At 44.8% G+C, this 20,147-nt stretch overlaps 1 protein-coding gene across 2 annotated transcripts in view; it reads right to left on the reverse strand.

Annotated features, from left to right (window-relative positions):
- Positions 1-20,147, reverse strand: part of MYO16 (myosin XVI) — a 650,995-nt gene that overhangs the window by 35,288 nt on the left and 595,560 nt on the right. For both annotated transcript variants that reach the window (XM_075061501.1, XM_075061500.1), the window contains exon 32: positions 18,901-20,097. In XM_075061501.1, coding sequence (XP_074917602.1) covers positions 18,901-20,097 — 1,197 coding nt within the window. The remainder of the gene's footprint in view (positions 1-18,900; positions 20,098-20,147) is intronic.

Genomic DNA, 20,147 nt, shown 5'->3' on the forward strand with positions numbered 1-20,147 from the left:
GGGACAGGCATGTATATCCCTAGTGAGTAGAGGGTAGCTCCTGAGTCCTTAAAAGCATAGAGGGACTCGTCCGTCTTCTGGTTCAAGAGGTGTGTTCCATCAAAGGGGAAGTCCTCAGTGTTATTCTGGATCTCCTTAGGGAGCCTGATGCATGGAACCATGACTCTCTGCACATGACAATGGCAGTAGCCATAGCTCTAGGGGAGGTATGAGCAGCCTGCAGATTGCCCTTGTCTATCAGAAATTGAAAACAAGCTCTGTTTTGCTGCGGAAGGCTGTCAGTAAACTCTGCAAAATAGACATAGCTCAGGAAATCATATTTAGCCATTAGTGTTTATTGGCTATCCTGAACTGGAGGCTGGGTGATGGGAAAACCTTTCTCCCTACCATATCCAGGCATTTCCCCTCTTTTTTGATAGGAGTAAACCACAGATATTGTGGTCAAGCACATTCAGAAGCTGGATGGACCACCAGTGAGTTGGGAGTAGGTGAGAAAACAGAAATTCCACTCCTTTGGTTGACACATAATAGCGTTTCTCCACTTTTTTGGGGGTGAGATCACGAGTGGCAAGGGTATGGCAAACTGTCCTAGCTGGCTCCAGTATGGCTTCATTAATGGGGAGAGCTATTCTGTTGGATCCACGTGTTGGGATGATGTCTAAAAAATTATGCTGGGAGCCCTGGATCTTCTTGAGAGGAATCTGAAGTTCTCCAGCAATTCTGTGGAGAAAGTCCTGAAACTTCCTGAAACCATGGAGGGGGGAGGGGCGGTGCTGGGGAAGGGGGACTGTAGGAGGAGATGTAGAAGTCACTGCTTTGTCTGGGGATGATGATGGCAGCCTTGTTGGTTCCAGAAGGACCACTGGATCTGGAGTGTAATGTTCCTCCTCCTCTTCTGCTGGATGCGGGAGCAGATCTGAACATCCCCTTAGAGGGGAGGCAAAGGGTGACTCTGGTAAATTGGATTGACTCTGCAGGGGAGTACTAGTCCCCAGGTCCCCAATATGTCCAGGAGGAGTCAATACGTGGTCACAGAGGGGCCCAGGGCATGGGGTACCAGCGGCTTCAAGAGAGATGATGTAGAATTTGGTCTCAAACCAGTGCAGGTCTTTTGGGTGGTGGACGACATGTAGGGTAGGGGAAGTACAGTCAGTGCCATTGGAAGGAAGGTGTATTCTGCGTATAGAATAGGTGATAAATTCCTTCCAGTGGTTGATTCCCTCAGAGATGATGTTAGCTTCCTGGAAATTCAGAGACCCAATGGAGGAGGGGATTCCAGATCCAAGAGAGAGAAACTGTGCTGTGGGACAGCAATGGATTCCTGGTGTGGGCGGGGCTCTGCTTGTTTGAGCCACTGGTTCCAGTGAGGAGGAAGCTACTCCAAGCTGACAGTGATCAAACTTCATAACTGCTGTGGATCCTGGGGTTTTAGAGGAGCCAGAGGTGATAGCACCAATGGAACTCGGTCTGGTACTGATGGAGCTCATTGATTTAGAACATACTAAGTCCTCATGGACTGAGCTGATTGACTTGTTTACAAGTAAATACAACTTCTTTAAAGTAGATTTAGAGGAAGATTTAGTCTCATGCTTATATCTTTGTCTGTTTGAAGTTGAAGGCATACTGATACATCTTATTCTCTCTGAAAGAAACATCGCAGGCTGAAGACTGTCAGGACAGGATTCCCCCAGCGTATTAGATACTGTCTGCCTCACCTTGGCAGCTGCCATTGCTGATTAATGATTAATTGATTGATTTCACCTCATGAAGCCTGACTGCCCCGCCTCCTACCTGTTCTGCAAGTTGTAAAGAGGGACTTTAAAGCAATTATCTGAGGAGGGGGGGAGAATCCCAGTTTGCACCATCCCTCCCAGAGTCCCCATTTCACAGCTCCGTCAGTGAAATGACCAGATTGCAAAGTGAGGTGGCACAGAAACAACGTTCTTCCATGGAGCAGTTTAGGGTGGGCAAAAGAAAGACCACTTCTGGCTTGCTCATTGGAGAAGCAGCTGCAGAAGCTTAGCAGCATGAACACCAGGAAGTGAAGTGAGGTGAACTAGACCATAAAGAACAGTAGTCAGCAGGCACCACTTTCGCTGCCCTTCTAGAGAGCAATATTTCCTTGGGGCACCAATGATCAGTCAGGGGGCAGGAGATAATGATAATAGTGAAGAGGAGGAAGCTGTGATTAGCATAGCACCAGTTACTCCAATTTCTGATCCCAAGACTGACCCCTCAGCAAGCTACTGCCCGTACACCATCAGTTCCTTCTAAAAAAGTTTTCTCCACTACTACTTCAGTTCTGGAAAGGATGCAGTTTGTTAATCATAGCTTCTAGATGGGGTGGGGGGGATGGTCACTTTCTCCCATCTCTGCTGGATATGGTTTTGGTGTACTGCATTTCTCTCAGAAGAAACTGTCCTCCAGCCCATGCAAATATAATCTTCCAACTCCTCCTGGAAAACACATTAAATAGACATCCTCCTGGGTTTGGCAACATTTCAAAGCTGATGTTGCAGACAGTACCAGTGCCATTTGGCAACTATGCGGATGTAGGAATAGTTGGAGCCATGACCTCAAATTGCTGGGGACATCAGAAATGCTGAGTCACTCACATGGATACATCACAAAGCAAATGTGCTGCAAGAGGTTATCTCAGGAGAAAAGCAAACAGGTACTGGGGTCTACTACAAAGTAGAGGATGACACCATCAATGCTTTCCATGATTTCATCAGCTAAGGACAGCAACATCACTCAGACCACAGTGGACTGTTATCGTGGGAGGGAGGACGAAGATATAATCACAATGACCCTAAGGCCATGACACTGGTCAATGCATTCATTGGGCCTGCATCTTGGATTCAAGTCTGCCTCCATATGCCATGACATTATTGATTATTTGAAAATATGTTGTTTACATTTTAAAGATTCCAATCTGGCCACGCTTCTCAGTTACAAAGTGATTTCCAGAATCCACCAATAAAGATGCAACAGTACTCCAGGCTGTTACTTTCACTTTCCTATTAAAATAATAGGCTTGTAGATGGCCACCTGAATTCCATGTTACATGCTGAGTGTTATTACAGTTTACTTGCTTGAGATACACCAGGGTGCGGTGACACAGCTTAATTATTGTTCTCCTGCCATAGAATGGATGTGAGAGTTAAAGGAGACAAAACAGAAAGAAACTTAAAAAAGGTTAAGTGTTATATAAAGCATGAGGAACTGAAGGAAACTCACGTGGAAAAGACAATTTAAAAAGTGATAAGAAAAGATTGTGCAGCCCTCCCCCCTTAACTTCTTCCTCTTGAGACAGTAATTATGGAAAATCTCTAAAACCCCAGTCCTGCAATGACTTATGCATATGTTTAATTTTAGGCATGCATGTTTAATGATAAAGGCAGGGTCTGAATGAGCTCTCCCCTGACATCTAGTGACAAACTGGGAAAGGGGGGAAGACTTCAAGAGCAGACCAAGTTCTGGAGCACACTCTCTAAAAATCAGGGCATTTAAAAGTTTCTCTAGTTGGGCAACCAAAAATTGATGCACTCATAATCAAAATCACTTTTTAAAATGTTGACCTAAGTATGTGACTGGAATTAGGTAAATTTGAATGTGGAATACCGTATAAACATACAGGTATTTTAATATGGAGCTGAGAAATTACTGCAAAAATACTCAGAGCATTCACTCAAATTTCAAAATCAATTTGTTTTGGGAGCATTTACATACACACCCTTTAGGAGTCTGTTTTCTGTGAATATTGCATTGTAGTGGGCCGGCGTGGCTCCCCTCCTCCCCGGAAAGGGTCGAGCCCCGCCGGAGGCCAGAGTGGGCGGAGCTACAGAGCTCTGAGCCCACCCCTCAAAAGGTCAGGTGGCAACCCGGAACTATAGAAGCCGGCCCTCAGAGCTCAGTCAGGCCCCAGCAGCCGGAGAGACCAGACGTAGCTCAGGGAGCTCAAGGATGGGAGACTCTGGCGACCCAAGGGAGCCGCCCAGACTGGCTGGAGCTCCTCCGCGCTCGCTCCCCAGAGGAGCTGCCGGAGCTTCCCTGCGCTCGCTCCCCGGAGGAGCTGACAGAGCTTTCCCTCCCCTGCTACCTGGAGGAGCCGCTGGTGCTACCCTGGCCTGACTATCCCGAGGAATTCCCAGATCTACCACCCAGCCCCGGTCGCGATGAGCGTATGCTCGTGGACCCTTCAGAGGCCGACGTTAGGACCCAGGTAGGTCCCGAGGGGGAGTACGGAAGCAGCCCGGGGGCAGCTGACCCCAGTCAGGCTGCGAAGTTGCCAGAGCCTATGTCAGTGTGTTACGGTCAGGATCCTCACTGACTGACCAGCGGAGTGACAACGCTGTTAGGGCCCCGGGCTGGGACGCAGTGGAGTGGGAGGGCCTGCGTCCCCCCTGCCACCCCACTCCGGGGTGGCAGACTCCCCCTCTCCCTGGCCTGAGGAGGCCTTTAAAACTGTTACAGTTGCTCAGCCCTGACCCAGGCCTGAGCTTACTGACTCAGCGTTTGCTGCCCCTCCCTGACCTAGGGCCAGGCCTTTAAAACTGTTACAGATGCTCAGCCCTGACCCAGGCCTGAGCTTACTGACTCTGTGTTTGCTGTCCGCCTTGGCATAGGGCCTGGTGCCTCGAGGCTGGTACAGCAGCTCTGCTGGGGGGGGCTGAGCCCCTTGCCTGCCAGACGGACAAGCACTGCAAGGACCGCTGGGCTAGTTTCCCAGACCAACCGGAGTGGAGTGGGCTGGCGTGGCTCCTCTCCTCCCCGGAGAGGGTTGAGCCCCGGCCACACACGTTTACATGCATCTATTGAGTATTACTAGCAAGAATGTTCACACTAAACTTGCAGTAATCTCAGAAGTGAAATATTTTATCTGTGAGAGACACTGCTTGACGCAGCAGATGAGGAAAGTTCTCCCAATACCCATCATCTTTGTCCTTCCATAGAGGCCATTAAACAAGACAGCCAACATCCTTCAAAGTTAGGAATATGCAAATATATTGTGTAAATGTGACAAGAGAAAATTAAATTAAATTCTACTATTAGGCTACAATGGACTAATTTTTTGTAGGAATGATGCCTTGATAAAGGTCTGTGCACGACCCAAAAAAGAAAGAAAAAAAAGCATAACAATGTCTAAAATTCTCAAATCACAATCATCTGTTACCTCTCTCCAGTGGTTTCTTCAAGACCTTCTACAGATTAAAAGAGAAACACTGGAGTTTAGGGAACTCCACAATACCCTGAAATTTGTGACATTGCTTGTAGCTAACAGTTCCAATTTTAAATATTTTCAATACTGACTATCAGATCCTCAGAGTGACCTGTTTATGATCAATCCAAATCAAATAAAGGGTAAATTAGACAGGTATAGAGCTGTGAGTGTCCCTCTTTCCCTTCCTTTCTCATTCCTATAGTCTTCCTAGCTTCCCCATTCCCCACCCTACTACTATACCAATTAAAAACAACAAAAAACCCAACATCAACAAGGAAATACATAACTAAAGATGTGATGCCAGTTCTTCACCATCTTAATGTGCTTGTACGTTACATCCCAGTGCCCCAACTCTTTGTCTATTTTGCATCTTTTCACATGAAGGCTCTCCTGGACAATGTTTCTTCTCTATGTTTGTACAGAGCCCTGCACAATGTGTCCGCAATCCTAACTACGGCCTTTTGGCCTTGTCACTATATAAATGTTTACTATTACTGCTAATAAAAAAAAACTATTTCTGGAATTACAAAAGGTTCATGGAAATTCTCTGAGCAAGAAAAGAGGCTAGGCAGTAAGTTTCTCTCTGGCCCACTTCATTCTCCTTGTGCTGCTTGGTAACATGAAGGCAACACTACTTGCTAGCTAGAGAACTCCCCTAGCATGGCACAATTTCCAGTATGCAGCTGCTTTTGCTAGCTCCTAGGCTACCCCTCATTAATTCCCTGTTTAGGGAGGCCGTACCAACCAGTGTAGCTCTAATTTAGAAGTGTCTCCAGCATCCAAGAGCTATGAGCAGCTCTCTTGATTTCCCCCACTCTGCTGTATCTAGCAGAAATTGGGCACAGCAGCCCTAAATGTGTAGAGTAAATTATTCACTTGTGAATTATTCAGCTGTATGCACATATTTAATCTGAAGGTTAGTTACAAAATATTTCAGTCAGACAGTACTGTGTTAGGTAATTAAGCAGATGTATATAAGCAGGTATTGATCTATGCCAAAGAAGTATTTTGAAGCTTAATTCATTAAAGTTTTAAAAGTGCTTTGAGATCCTCAGCTAACAAATGCTATATAAGTGCAAAGTATCATATTATTGTTTCCTCAGTACTTCTGGATAACAGAAGATAAAAGGTCACACTATATCTTTCCATAGTGCTCACAATTGGTAAATTCTTGGTTTTTGCTACAAAAGAACAAAATCCATTATATTATAATGTAGGAATAATGAGATGCAGATATGAATATTATCTTTATTAAGTTGCTTAAGAAGAAGGGTTGAGTGGTTTAGAGAATAAAGGACTGGGATTTCATCTCTCAAACCCAGTGGGAATTTAATTTGCAATCCAGTATAGAGCTATGTTGGCTACCAACAGTAGCTTACTTTAATCTGCTCATAGTGGGGAATACCCTTCTCTGACAGTATGTTCCTTTACAAAGACAAGAAACAAGTTGCTATTTTCCGAAGCATGTTTGTTTGCTAAACTCTAGCTGGAACTAGGATGCCAAAATATCATAGAATCATAGAATATCAGGGTTGGAAGGGACCTCAGGAGGTCATCTAGTCCAACCCCCTGCTCAAAGCAGGACCAATCCCCAACTAAATCATCCCAGCCAGGGCTTCATCAAGCCTGACTTTAAAAACCCCTAAGGAAGGAGATTCTACCACCTCCCTAGGTAACCCATTCCAGTGCTTCACCACCCTCCTAGTGAAAAAGTTTTTCCTAATATCCAACCTAAACCTCTCCCACTGCAACTTGAGACCTTTTCCCCTGTCTGCAATACCCCGGTGGCCATTAGCTTCCTGAGTATCACAATTATAATTGGATAGCATGGAGCTGCTCATTTGCATGTAAGCTTATCTGGGAAATATCTGACTCAGGAAGTGGGTAAAAAGGGGACCCAGGATAGGTAGCGGATGTGAAGGATTTGGGAGATGCCCATAAAATTTAAGAATATTATATGTCTATCTGATTGTTGTTGTGTTGCTTGCTGTGTGATTTCAGAGGAGGTAACTCAGACATGAGCTGGCCTGTACATAGACAAGAAAGTGGACAAACACCTCTGATAGCCACCCCAGCCCCATATTTATTGATAATTAAAGGACAATGCAGAGAGCCAACTGCATGGAAGTTTATCCCCAACCCATTTCTGGTGGGGCTGCAGAAATCAGTTTTATCAGGTTTAAGAGATACAGAGAGACAAAGAGCTTTGGGATTGATAAATAAACAGCCTTGAAACACAAGGAGAAGACACAGGAACTGAGTGCAAGCAGACTGTACTCCAGTTCCTAGAAGTGAGAGTGCCTTGATAAGTTATGCTTTCCTTAGCTTCACGTAAGACAGTTATCAATGTAGACTGTTGTGTTAAAACTGTTTGCTCTTGTAATGTTCTGTCCTACCATTGAGTTTAAGCAATACTTTATTTTGGACAGGCTGTTTGGGCTCACTGCATTCAGGCCTGTCACCTGGATGAGGACACTCAAAGAGACTCAAGGGTTTCAAAGTTGCAGCTAGCCCGGAACTGTGACAATGGGTATTGAAACTTTTATCTTTGAAATCAGTAGCACAATCTAGATAGCAGCGATGGTTTTGTGGTTACAGCACTGAAGTGGGACTCATAGGGGCTGGATTCAAATCCCTGGTAGGGTGACCACCTGTCCCAAAATGCAGAGTTCAAGTCCTGGTCCTGGGCTGAATGACTCAGGGATAGCATTTGTCCCGAATTCCCTGCAGCGCTGCTCTGCATCTGCCCAAGGCTCAGGGGTGGTGCCTGCCTCTTCCCAACATGCAGGGTAAAGGTGGCCCTTAGCCTCTCCAACCCATGAGGCCCTGCCTCTGCTTCTCCTCTTCTCTCAGAGGTCCCGCCTCCTGGCCAGGCTGGAAGCTGGAGCCGGGCAGTGGTAAGAGCTGCCCAGAGAGGCCAGGACCTTCCACCTGCAATGGGTGGCACTCTCAGAGGGCAGAAATATGGGCCAGGGGCTGCTCTCAGGCACTCCAGCCCCCTACCCAGGGCAGATGGAGAGTCTGGGACTCCCCACAGTGGCCTGAGCTCCCTGGGCAGCTTTTACCATGGCCTGGATCTGGTTTCCAGCCTGAGCAGGGGGTGGGACCTCAGGGGGAGAGGAAGAGCAGGGCAGGGCCTCAGGGAAGAGGAGAGATGGGGCCACAGAAAGGGCGGGGCTCCTGCATGTGTCCTGCTTTTGCCTTTAAAAAGAGATGGTCACTCTAGTCTCTGGTCTGTCATAGTTTTCCTCTGTGACCTTAGACAAATCATTTAACCTCTCTGTGCCTCAGTTCCCTACTGTCTGTTTTGTCTATATAGATTGTTAACTCTTCAGAATAGGAATCTTCTCTTAATATGTGAATAGTATGTCCATATATTAGTACAACGGTAGCCTTGATCACAGTTGGGGCCTCTAGGTGCTACAAAGGAATAATAACACTAATATAAGTCCAGCCCAGTTCAGTAGTCCCTGAAAATTATTCCCATCTGTTGGGTGTTTTGTGGTCTATGTGAAAAGAGATGGTGCAGTCTCAATCCAGTCCACAGCAGCAAATATCCATGTCACAAAACCACTGGCTAGCATCCTGGTTGGTAGTTTCAACAAAGAGGTCAAGAAATGGATGGCCATGATAGTCTTCTCACCCCCTTAAGATTGGTCCTCTAGGTCAAGACTGAGGCAGACTATAGAGATTTGCTTGCACTGCCTCTACTGTACTTCTGGAAATAAAGAAACAACTTTAGTCTCCAAGGCTGTAATCTAGTACCTTTCACACTTGATTTTTAAAAAAATAAATGAACTACTATGGAGAGCTCCAAAAATGAGCCTTACTTTTAGTGAGATCTCTGGATGAAGTCTTGGCCTTACTGAATAGCATAATGGGCTAATTTAGCTACAACAAATCAGGAAAATGATCTTGGAATCATCGTGGATAGTTCTCTGAAGACATCCACGTAGTGTGCAGCAGCGGTCCAAAAAGCAAACAGGATGTTAGGAATCATTAAAAAGGAGACAGAGAATAAGATGGAGAGTATCTTATTGCCCTTATATAAAGAGATGGTACGCCCACATCTTGAATACTGTGTACAGATGTGGTGTCCTCATCTCAAAAAAGATATACTGGCACTAGAAAAGGTTCAGAGAAGGGCAACTAAAATGATTAGGGGGTTGGAATGGGTCTCATATGAGAAGAGATTAAAGAGGCTAGGATTTTTCAGCTTGGAAAAGAGGACACTAAGGGGGGATATGATAGAGGTATATAAAATCATGAGTGATACAGAGAAAGTATATAAGGAAAAGTTATTTACTTGTTCCCGTCATACACGAACTAGGGGCCACCAAATGAAATTAATGGGCAGCAGGTTTCAAACAAATAAAAGGAAGTTCTTCTTCACACAGCGCAGAGTCAAGTTGTGGAACTCCTTGCCTGAGGAGGTTGTGAATGTTAGGACTATAACAGCATTTAAAAGAGAACTGGATAAATTCATGGAGGTTAAGTCCATTAATGGCTGTTAGCCAGGATGGGTAAGGAATGGTGTCCCTAGCCTCTGTTTGTCAGAGTATGGAGATAGATGGCAGGAGAGAGATCACTTGATCATTACCTGTTAGGTTCAATCCCTCTGGGGCACTTGGCATTGGGCTAGATGGACCTTTGGTCTGACCCAGTACTGCCGTTCTTATGTCCATTGACTTCAAAAGGGCCTGAATTTCACCCTCTATTTTGATATAAAATCATTGATTGGATTATACTCTCTTCAGTGAAGAGAATCGCATAGTAGTAAACTGAAGAGCACTGTTTGGACAAACTTTTTAATTTTCAAGCACACATAGCATCACCTACTATAGATAAACCATTTCAAATAAACAGAATCTGGCGAATCTTGCAAGAGCTTAAAATATACTAGATAGAATAAGATTTTATAAAAATACTAGACAAGCCAAGAAGTTATGCATTTTCCAATATAATACTTCAAATTTTGCATAAAGCAACCCACTTCCTTATGTTGCTATCTTATTAAAATGCACCAGAGGTTAAATGAAAGGTAATACTTATAACTGCAGTAAACTAAAATGTGAGCTGTAAAAATACACTGTGTACATTTGTCTGTGTTTCTTTGATGCAATAGATACATATAAATTGTTGATGAGAAAAAGTAACAATTTATATGTAACTGCACTTAAATTTATACAGAAGCTTTTAACTAATAAAATATTGATTTTAAATTTAATGGTAGATCTTCCTTGAACTTTGACCTTTCATACTTAGTGCTGTCGATGAAATATTTAAGAGTCCAATATTTTCCATGTGAAAGGTAAATTCAGAGCTGCTAGACAGTAGGCTTAGTTGATACACTAGCCTCAGATCACAGGATACCTGAGCTGATCTCCATCTTTTGATCACAGGTGATGAAAAATGAGTTTGTAGAAATCTCTAAACCTGAGACAACCTTTTGTGTGGATCATAAAAGCCAATTTGCAGTCTCTGTTGAAGTGGGCCTACCGTGCTGCACTAAAAGGGAAGTGCTTCGGTGCACTGAGAATGCACTTTCACTTCCAATATAACAACCACTTCTGAGCCAAAGACATAATGGCAAGAGAAACCAATTAAATTTGCTCTCCTTATATGAAAAAAAGCCAAAATATTTTCAGTGTATTTTGTCAAATGTGTGTAAAGACTCTGTGATGTCCACTTTAGTGAAATCCTAAATATATTTACTTAATATCCCCTAATTTAGTTTGAGTCTGCCTTACTATAGCTGCATAAATTAACTCCACAGAAGTCAATGGAGCTGTGCCCATAGAGAATACAATATACAAAAAGTGAGAGGATAATCAAGCCAACGATTCATGGTTTTTCGTTAAGTTTGAAAGTAGGAAATCAGACCCAATTTAAATATGCCATGAGTATTTACACAAACAAAGCTAATTATTGGGCCAGATATAGGTTCAAAGATGGAAAAGAGGATCATACATTCAATAATTCTGGATTTTAAATGAACAGATTCTGGTATTAAACAAACTGTTGACACTCCCCACAGACTAGGACTGTCCAATAAGGACAGATGGCACACTGCTTTTTTATGGAGAGAAGCTGCTGTATATAGTGCACTGCATACTTTTTTTTTGGTATGTGGTTGTTATTAAATTAAAGAAGTAACATTAAACCAGTTGACCAGACTCCACTTTTGAATCAGACATTAGAAGACTGCCCAACTGCGTTATTAATATAGCTAAAGTAACTGCTGACATCAAGATGAACTCTAAAAATTCACAATTTGCACGCACACCAATCTGGAGCTTCTCTACTCTGTACAATAATAACTAATTAACAAAAAATCCTTAACTTTTTGCTCCTTGCACAAGGTGAATGATTGAATAAGGATCTGTAAAATATTATGGTCACAAAACTATATAAAGTGGCAAGCTTCTGGCTCAATTGCATCAGGTACAATGGACTTTGCTCTGCAATCTGAAAGTCTGGTCATCAATTAGGAAGAGTGTGTGTGTGTGTTTGTTTCGTTGCAACCCCTCTTGTATTAGATTGGAGTCTTAAATTCTTCTAAATGGAGAAAACATAATTGCATTATCCAAAGTTGTGTCTTCATGAAAATGCAATAATGAAACTCTGAACTGAAGTCTTCAAATTAAAGTAAATATTCTGTACGATACAGCTAACCTACTGAAATACACACAATACAATTTTGCAGTCAAGATATTGCCATTGAATTGACATTGTAAACTCATCTTCATATGATGTACTATCTAGTCATTTTGTTTAAACTATTGGAATGTGAAGAAAAACATTTAAATTTGTAGTATAAGAACTGACTGGTAGATGAAAAGTAGACATTTCAGAGAAAACTTGAGGAACTGTATAATCAGCTAATATATTTTCTGCATTCTTATTCCCTGATTTTTCACAACTAGAAGATATATATTTTATAAAAACAGGGCATTGGTTTCTAATTTATCTGCTTCTGACATAAGTTGTTTTATTTTGTGAGCCAGTTTCTCTGTGACACTGGAGCAACAGCAAAGTAAGCATTAAAAAAACCTATCTTCCCTTTGTGATTTCAGGATAATGTTCCATATTTATAACTGTTTATTGAGGAAGCAACACAGCCAATGACTGTTATAATATAGGTACCTGAACTGGAAGGAATACCTTAAAACAGCCCACAAAGAATCAACAAACTACCATGCATCACAACTTTGAACCTGAGCTATGAATAGATTCTTTTAAAGGTGGCTGAAGAGAGGGCATAACATTTTATTTTCACATTATTTTGCTTTAAAACAGGCCTTTTTTGCAAAAAGTTGTGAAAAACATGGAGATTCTCCTGACTGTAGCACTTCTGAAGAACAGTGCCAGTGAACACATTCTCTCTCTCACGCATGCGTGCGCGCATGCATACACACACACGAGCATGCGGATCAGTCTGGCAGTTAGCCAACAAACTGAAAAGAACATACTGGTACTCCAGCGATGTTATGCTGAGCAATTTGTGGATTTGTTTGTGGTCTTTGTTTTAGAATGTAAGAATTTTTGTAATTTAACTCTATACATATATTCTCTTAATAGTTGCGATCTTAAAATCTATTTATTATTATTATTAAATACCTATATTGCCATACTTCCCAGAGCCTCCATCAGGAATGGGACTTCATTATGCTAGGTGCTGTACAAACACAAAGGTAGGCAATATTTGTGCCACAAAGAGCTCACATTCAAGAGGATAAGTGGCACATGAAGGACAGGAGAGCAGGAAACATATATATATATATATATATATAGGGGACTGGATAGTGTAGTGGTTAAGAGCGCCGCCCTTTGATACGGGAGACTGCCCTTTGATACGGGAGACGGGGATTCAAATCCCGATTGGTACCCAACTTTCCAGTAGGGGTCCTTGGGCAAAAGACTCCCTAACGCTTCACCTGCCTACCTCAAATATGAGTGACATGAACTAGGAGAGTCATGCCGGCTCGGACGTCGCCAGGATTAACAAGGTCCGTGCCAGATGTTGAGGAACCAGGACAATCTGACGATAAGTGGGCTACTGGAACAAACCATTCATGGACGAGACAAGAGAACCTGGAATTGATGGAATGCTACTACAACAGTAGACCTAATGAGAGGGGATATATGGAACGTGTGAGGGGACTATGGATGGACAAAAGACCTACATCCACACTTACTGAGAAACAGCTAGTTACCCAACGCTTCAATGTAGTAAAGAGGAAGCTGCTCTCACAGCTTGAGATAGACCAACTCCACATTATATCCCAGACTCAAGAAGACCTGGAAGAACAAGTGGATGTGCAGCCTCAGCACCTTGAAGCTTAACCGAACTTCACTACGCAACACCCAAATCGACATCTGCCGCCCCCAGCAGAGCAAGCAACTGATAATGAGGCATAAAGATCATGGTAGAACTAGCTACAGTCAATCTCTGACGAGACCGATTACCTAGGCTCAGTGAGAAAGTACCATCTGATAGTTATGTGATGCAAGATGAGCGATAGAGCCTCAGCTGACATCCTACTAACCACCATAACTCAAACACATGAAACTGAGTATAACGCTCAGCCTCTGTAATCCTGGAGATGCCTTGGCTTCACGATCAATGAAGAACAATACGCACGTATGTCCCTACCACGCTGGAAAATGAGATTGGAAGGATAAGATCAAGGGCAGACGTCGGAGAGCAATAATTTAGGTTTCAGCTGGTGGATACTACCAGAAGGGTGTAGAGTATTAAAGCGATAAGACTCGGCTACTGAAAAGATACACAGGGTCCTGAACTCCACTGAAGCCCTAGAGACTGGCTAAACAAGGGCTCAACACGCACTGGCTACCAGGCAAGGAGATACACTAGAGAAGCAGAGGCCCAAAAAGTAACATTGAGCCTCTGTTCTCACAGAAGATAGTAACCATCCAAGGTGTTAAAACTCCCAACTGCATGTGCATACAACACACATAACAGCCAACGCTGAGGCGCGCCGAACCAGCAGCAGAAACTAGAACCAGTACTGGAAGAACATATGGGAGAAAAAGATAGACCAAGTTCAGAGTAAACCAGTGCAAAGTGGCGCAGGACTGAGAACAGAGCACGCAGCAATCCTCCCAAGACAGAAACCAGTACACCGGATCGGCCCCAGTATTCTTCACAGTAGAGACATCCAGCACGGGTCACAAGGGACGACAGGAAGCTGGGAGATACACACCTGGACCAGGAACTAGCATGATGCATCCACACTAACTGAGCTTGCTCAAAGAACTAACAGCAGTGGCATGAAACGCCTAGCAGCACCAGATGTAGCCAGCTGGCTAGCAGCAGGTCCCACCCAACCTGGCCCTAACACGAAGGAAGGACATGTGCTGATGCAGAAGACCCCTGCAAGGTGCACCAGAACCGTCCAACTACCGGCCAAAACCTGCCTCCCATCAACATGGAAAGTCCTATTCAGGCTATAGCACTATAGACCGCAACTCGACGCACGGGCACTGATCAAGGACTGGGCATAATGAGCATCACTCAGAATGGGGCGATTCGGCGAACGAACACCAGAGGCTCAAAACACCCAGTTGCTACGATAGATAGAAGCATCGCGCCCGAAGAAGACTCCAAGGTCTTAGACAAGAACCACGCTGAGCACGCCATGGATTGACTCTAGGAAAGCCTACGACTCAATGCTGCCAACCGTGGAATCTGTGAATGGGTCTTGGCGCTACCTGTATCAAAGTCAACGCAATACTAAGGACCTTCCTCAAGAACTCAATGGGACTATGGAGACAACACTGTGGAAGTCAACTCAAGGCAGCATTACACCAAGTGGCCAACAAGTTGTGGCTAGTACAGGTGATGGCAGCCTGTCCCAGACTGCTTGACTATTGCTCGTCAATGCTTTCTGCATAGCTTAACCCCTACAGCACGATAATCACAAGGATATGTGAGCTGGATACGTGGTACAGGGTTCAGGAGGTGAACGAGAATCAGCTCCATCAGCCCCTTTCGTATACATGAGATGACAATGCAAGCTGTATTGCTTAAGAATGAACGAGCACTATCGATCGCTAACAGCCTATTGACGTGGATCTACAGTATGAGGATATCGGACGCTGTCATGTCGTGACATGGAGAGTGGTGGCCAGATTGGTGAGTGAGGAGAAGAGGGGAAGGTAGTCAATACTGATGGGGGTGGAACTACCATCGGGCCTACATAGCACGACAATTGACCCGAGCCAACAGCTCACAAGTACCTGGCGTCCCACAGTTCACATGGAAACCACGATGAGGAGCAGGAAGACAGCACTATGTAACTTATCAAGAAAGATCTATCAATCCAAAGGATAAGACAGGTCCTGCAAGAGCCAGCTCAGTGGGAAAACAAGATCACGCACAAGCATCGCCATCCGTCACAAGTCGCCCTAGTAACGTGAGCGCCAGAAATGAACCTGGACGCCATGAGCCACCGGGTTCAATACATAGATGCACGGGTCACATCACGTACAATGTCGTGGAAATGAATGACTTATGAAGTATAGAACACTTGGTCGGATAGGACGAACATAGTGACTACGAGAACATGGCAAGTGCCAAGTATGTAAGATACGTAAGGCTTCCTACAAACAGAGGTTTCCGGCCTACAATGGTCAACACCCAGAGACTGATATGATACAGCCGGAAAGAAGGTGGGTGGGGCTTGTGGGTAAAGCGTCAAAGCCACTGTCCTGGATTGGAAACCCGGAAACATCCAGGAGTAACATCAGTACAGATGGCCCCCAAAGATGAGCTGCTGAGACAATGCCTGAGGCAGCAGCAGGACATGGGAGGAAGACCAGCAGAAAGAAGTGCCATGGCGAGAACAAGACCCTGCATGGGATGTACCAGTCGACAGGATTAGCTGAGGTGGCTACATTGGGAAATCCTACCAGTGGTGGAAGGGCTGGACTAAAAGACGCACTTGAGGCACTGATTCATCAGTACAGGAACAGGCACTGAGCACCAGGATCCCATTGAAACCAGGGGTCTACCACACTAGAGAGGACCAGGGGCAGACTGATGGCAGAGAGGCCTCAGAGACAGTCCACACATAGTGGCAGGATGTAGATGCAGGCGAGAACAGCATACACTGAACGGCAAACCAACTGGTTGGCATTGTGTACAGGACATCTGCACAGCATATGGGCTAGACCCTCCAAGACCAGATGGGAGATTCCACAGAAGGTTGTGGAGAATAGCAGGGCTAAGATTCTGTGGACTTCCAGATCCAGTCGGACAGGCGGTACTGCAATAACCAGACATTGTGTAATAGACAAGGACCAGAAGACAGCGGTGGTGATAGATAAGCAGTGCCAAGTGACAGCAACATCAGGAAGAAGGATATGAGAAGCTGGAGAAGGTACCAGGCTGAAAGAGGAACTAGAGAGGATGTGGAAAGTGAAGTGTCATAAGTAGATAGGTAAGAGTTAATTTTATTTTACCTGTAAGGGTGAACAAAGAGGGAACCAAACACCTGACCAGAGGACCAATCAGAGACCTGGATTTTTTTTAGCGTCTGGAGGGAATGGAAACTCGGGGTCTTTTTGTTTTCCTCGGCTGTGAGTAACAAGCTTTTCTTCTAACTCCATCTTCTTTCAAACGCTGCTATCAAGTGTGAGTACCAAAGGAACCAAAAGTAATCGGCTGTGATGTGCTTTGATTCGTATTTACAGGGTGTTGATTTGCTGGACTGTTTAATTGGGCTACTTTTTTAAATCAGACTGTTTATTCCTATTTTCTTATAACCATATCCTGTATTGAGTTTCTTATGCAGTATTATTGTTCTGTATTTTCTTTCTTTTATATAAAGTTTCTTTTTAAACTTGTGGGGAGTTTCTTTTCCTAGTGAGGCAGAGGGGAGAGGAATTTCTGTGCCCGGAGCTCTGTTACATCTGTGACAGGCAGGGGGAGGGAAAAGCCAGCTCTGTGTCTCTTTCCTATTGTCCCAGAGCGGGAAAAGGCTACGGACAAAGGAGGGGTGAATCTTTGTGTGAGCTGACTAGGTTTGAATGCATAGCCTCGGGAAGCTAGATTGCCTCTCTGGTTGTATTCAAAGGGAATAGGACAGCATCGCACCGGCTAACCAGGAAAGGGGGGAAGCTGGGAGAGATAGAGGAGACCCAGGGGCTCTGAGTCTGAGGGGTCCCCAAGGAAAGGTTTGGGAACCCGAGGGGCGAAACCCTGGAAAACTTCGGCTGGTGGCAGCGAGATAGGATCCAAGCTGGGTATAAGCTTGGGGAGGTTCACAGTAAGCACCCAGATTTTGTACGCTAAGGTTCCAGATTTGGGACAGACGTTACCAGAAGCAGAAGGCCAAAGTGGTCCCAGTGGTGGTAGGGCACTTGGGGCTGTGACTCCTAGCTGGGTGAGTGGCTCCAACAGATCCCAGGAACAACATCAGAGCTCTCTGTCAGAAGAGTGCAGTGCTAGAACAGCTAAGATACTGCGCAGAACCCTCAAACCCCAGGCCTCTGGTAGAGACGGCGAGTTTGAGGAAGCACATACCACCCATAGGGGTGAGAGGGGAATTTTTATAGTGACAAAGTTCCTCCTCTCCTTGGTGAGTCCTGCGCTATTGGCGGATTGCTCACCTCAGGCATTTCTCTCTGGTGGAACCCACAGTCCGGGTCAACTCCTCCTGTTGTCTGATCAGGAGTTGGGAGGTTTGGGGGGAACCGGGGCCCGCCCTCTACTCCGGGTTCCATCCCAGGGCTCTGTGGATTGCCAACTGTCTATTAATGCCTCCTGTAACAGCTGCATGACAGCTACAACTCCCTGGGCTACTTCCCCATGGCCTCCTCCAAACGCCTTCTTTATCCTCACCACAAGACTTTCCTCCTGGTGTCTGATAATGGTTGTACTCAGTCCTCCAGCAGCACACCCTCTCACTCTCAGCTCCTTGTGCCTCTTGCTCCCCAGCTCCTCACATGCACATCACAAACTGAAGAGAGCTCCTTTTTAAATCCAGGTGCCCTGATTACCCTGTCTTAATTGATTCTAGCAGCTTCTTGATTGGCTGCAGGTGTTCTAATCAGCCTGTCACCCTTAATTGTTTCCAGAAAGTTCCTGATTGTTCTGGAACCTTCCCTGTTACCTTACCCAAGGAAAGGGGACCTACTTAACCTGGGTCTAATATATCTGCCTTCTATCACTCTCCTGTAGCCATTTGGCCTGACCCTGTCATAATATATTTTTCCCCTTTGCTTTTGTACTGTACGAATAAAAAAAACTTATCAGATATCTCAGACTGCCCCAAGGCTAAAATCATTACCTAGCCTACCTTAGCCATCATCATTTAGCAGAGTTCATGTTTGTGGTGGCAGACTGGGACCTGGAGAGGGAGCTGATGGAACAAAGGGAGTGTATTCACTGCATAGGGATGAGTGTGGAAGAAAGCATGAGGACATTTGTGGGGGAAGTGGATGCTGGAGGCTGGCACAGCTGGTGAAGGTGCAGTGCTGACAGTGTGATAGAAGAGATTAAAACATTTACTTATCAGTGTTTTTCAGTTCACTTTTAAATTTAATACCACAACCAAGAGAACTGGCACAAATATTGAGATACAGATATTGTCAACTGAGTCTGTGCAGAGAGAACACACAGTAAGATGAAGTATTCCCATCAAGCTTACCTTCAGGCTCTCTAATCTTTCTTCCTGCCGCGGACTTGCGAAGCACGCTCCGTCCTGAGTTGAACAAGCTAGTTAACTCATCAAGGGGACTGGTCAAGGGTCTTGAGTTTGTAGGGCTGTATGGAAGTGGAGATGATGAGTTGGAGTTTGATTTCCTGTGCTCAGCTCTTGCCACCTTTACTGGGGAGTAAGGCAGCTTGGAGAATGGGGAAGACGAACCTCCAACTTGAACAGGATTTGGTCTCTGAGGTACTTTGGATGGATCTGAGTTTGTTCCTGTTTTCCCTGTATTAGCTAGAAAAGTAGCAGAAGTCTCTGGGGGAAAAGTAAAATGTGAGGAAGGTCGATAGGAAATAGATGGGGGCATAGGAGGAGGCGGGGGAGGGAGAGGAGGAGGAGTTGAAGGAGGAGATACTTTGCTTGAAACATTAAATACAGCCAAACCTGGGGATGAAGGCCTTTCATTCTCCCCTTTCTGGTTTTTGGAATACTGTGGGGATAGAGGACTTGAACCCTCTGACTGCACTGGGTATTTTAGATTGGTTTCCAGGACAGGAAGCTTTTTCACTTCTAGTGGTGTTAGGGGTGATTCATCAGAAGCAGGTGAGCATGTTACAGGGGTTGGAGGAAACACAAGAAGTGGGGGCCTATGAGGAAGCAAGTTTGGGAAAGGGGCTGGAATGTCACAAGAGTCTTTATAGCCCAAGGCTGCTTGATTATTTGCATCAAGTTCTTCAATGGGTACAGAGTTTTTGCTCTCAAACAACAGCGCAGGAGATCCGGTCACTAATGGAACCATTCCATTACCATTGCTGACTTCTTCCAGTAAAAAATATTTCATCTCTTCATAAACAGACTCTCCTTGGTCTGGGCTTTCTGGTTCAGCAGAACTATTCATCATAGCATTCCCTACCATTTCAATATACACCGGCTCAGTTTCCTCCTCTTCCTGTGACATACACAAACTCAACGTGCTGTGATGTGGCCCATCAGCAGAAGCTGCTCTTTGTATTGTCATAATGTCATGACCACCTGTTTTAGATACTACATTTGAATGTTTCACATCCCCAGGCTTTTCGCCAGATATCTCTTCATAGGAGCCACTGAGCTTTGTGTTGGGACTTCTTTTTGGCTTTCTGGGAGGAATCTTTTTCATGGTGCTATAGTCATCACTGTGTGGCCTTGGTCGGGTCAGTACTGAAATGGAAATATATATATATATATTAACAACAGATCAAGATCTTGAG

Source organism: Chelonoidis abingdonii, chromosome 1 (assembly GCF_003597395.2).
Source record: "Chelonoidis abingdonii isolate Lonesome George chromosome 1, CheloAbing_2.0, whole genome shotgun sequence".
Taxonomy (NCBI): Eukaryota; Metazoa; Chordata; order Testudines; family Testudinidae; genus Chelonoidis; species Chelonoidis abingdonii.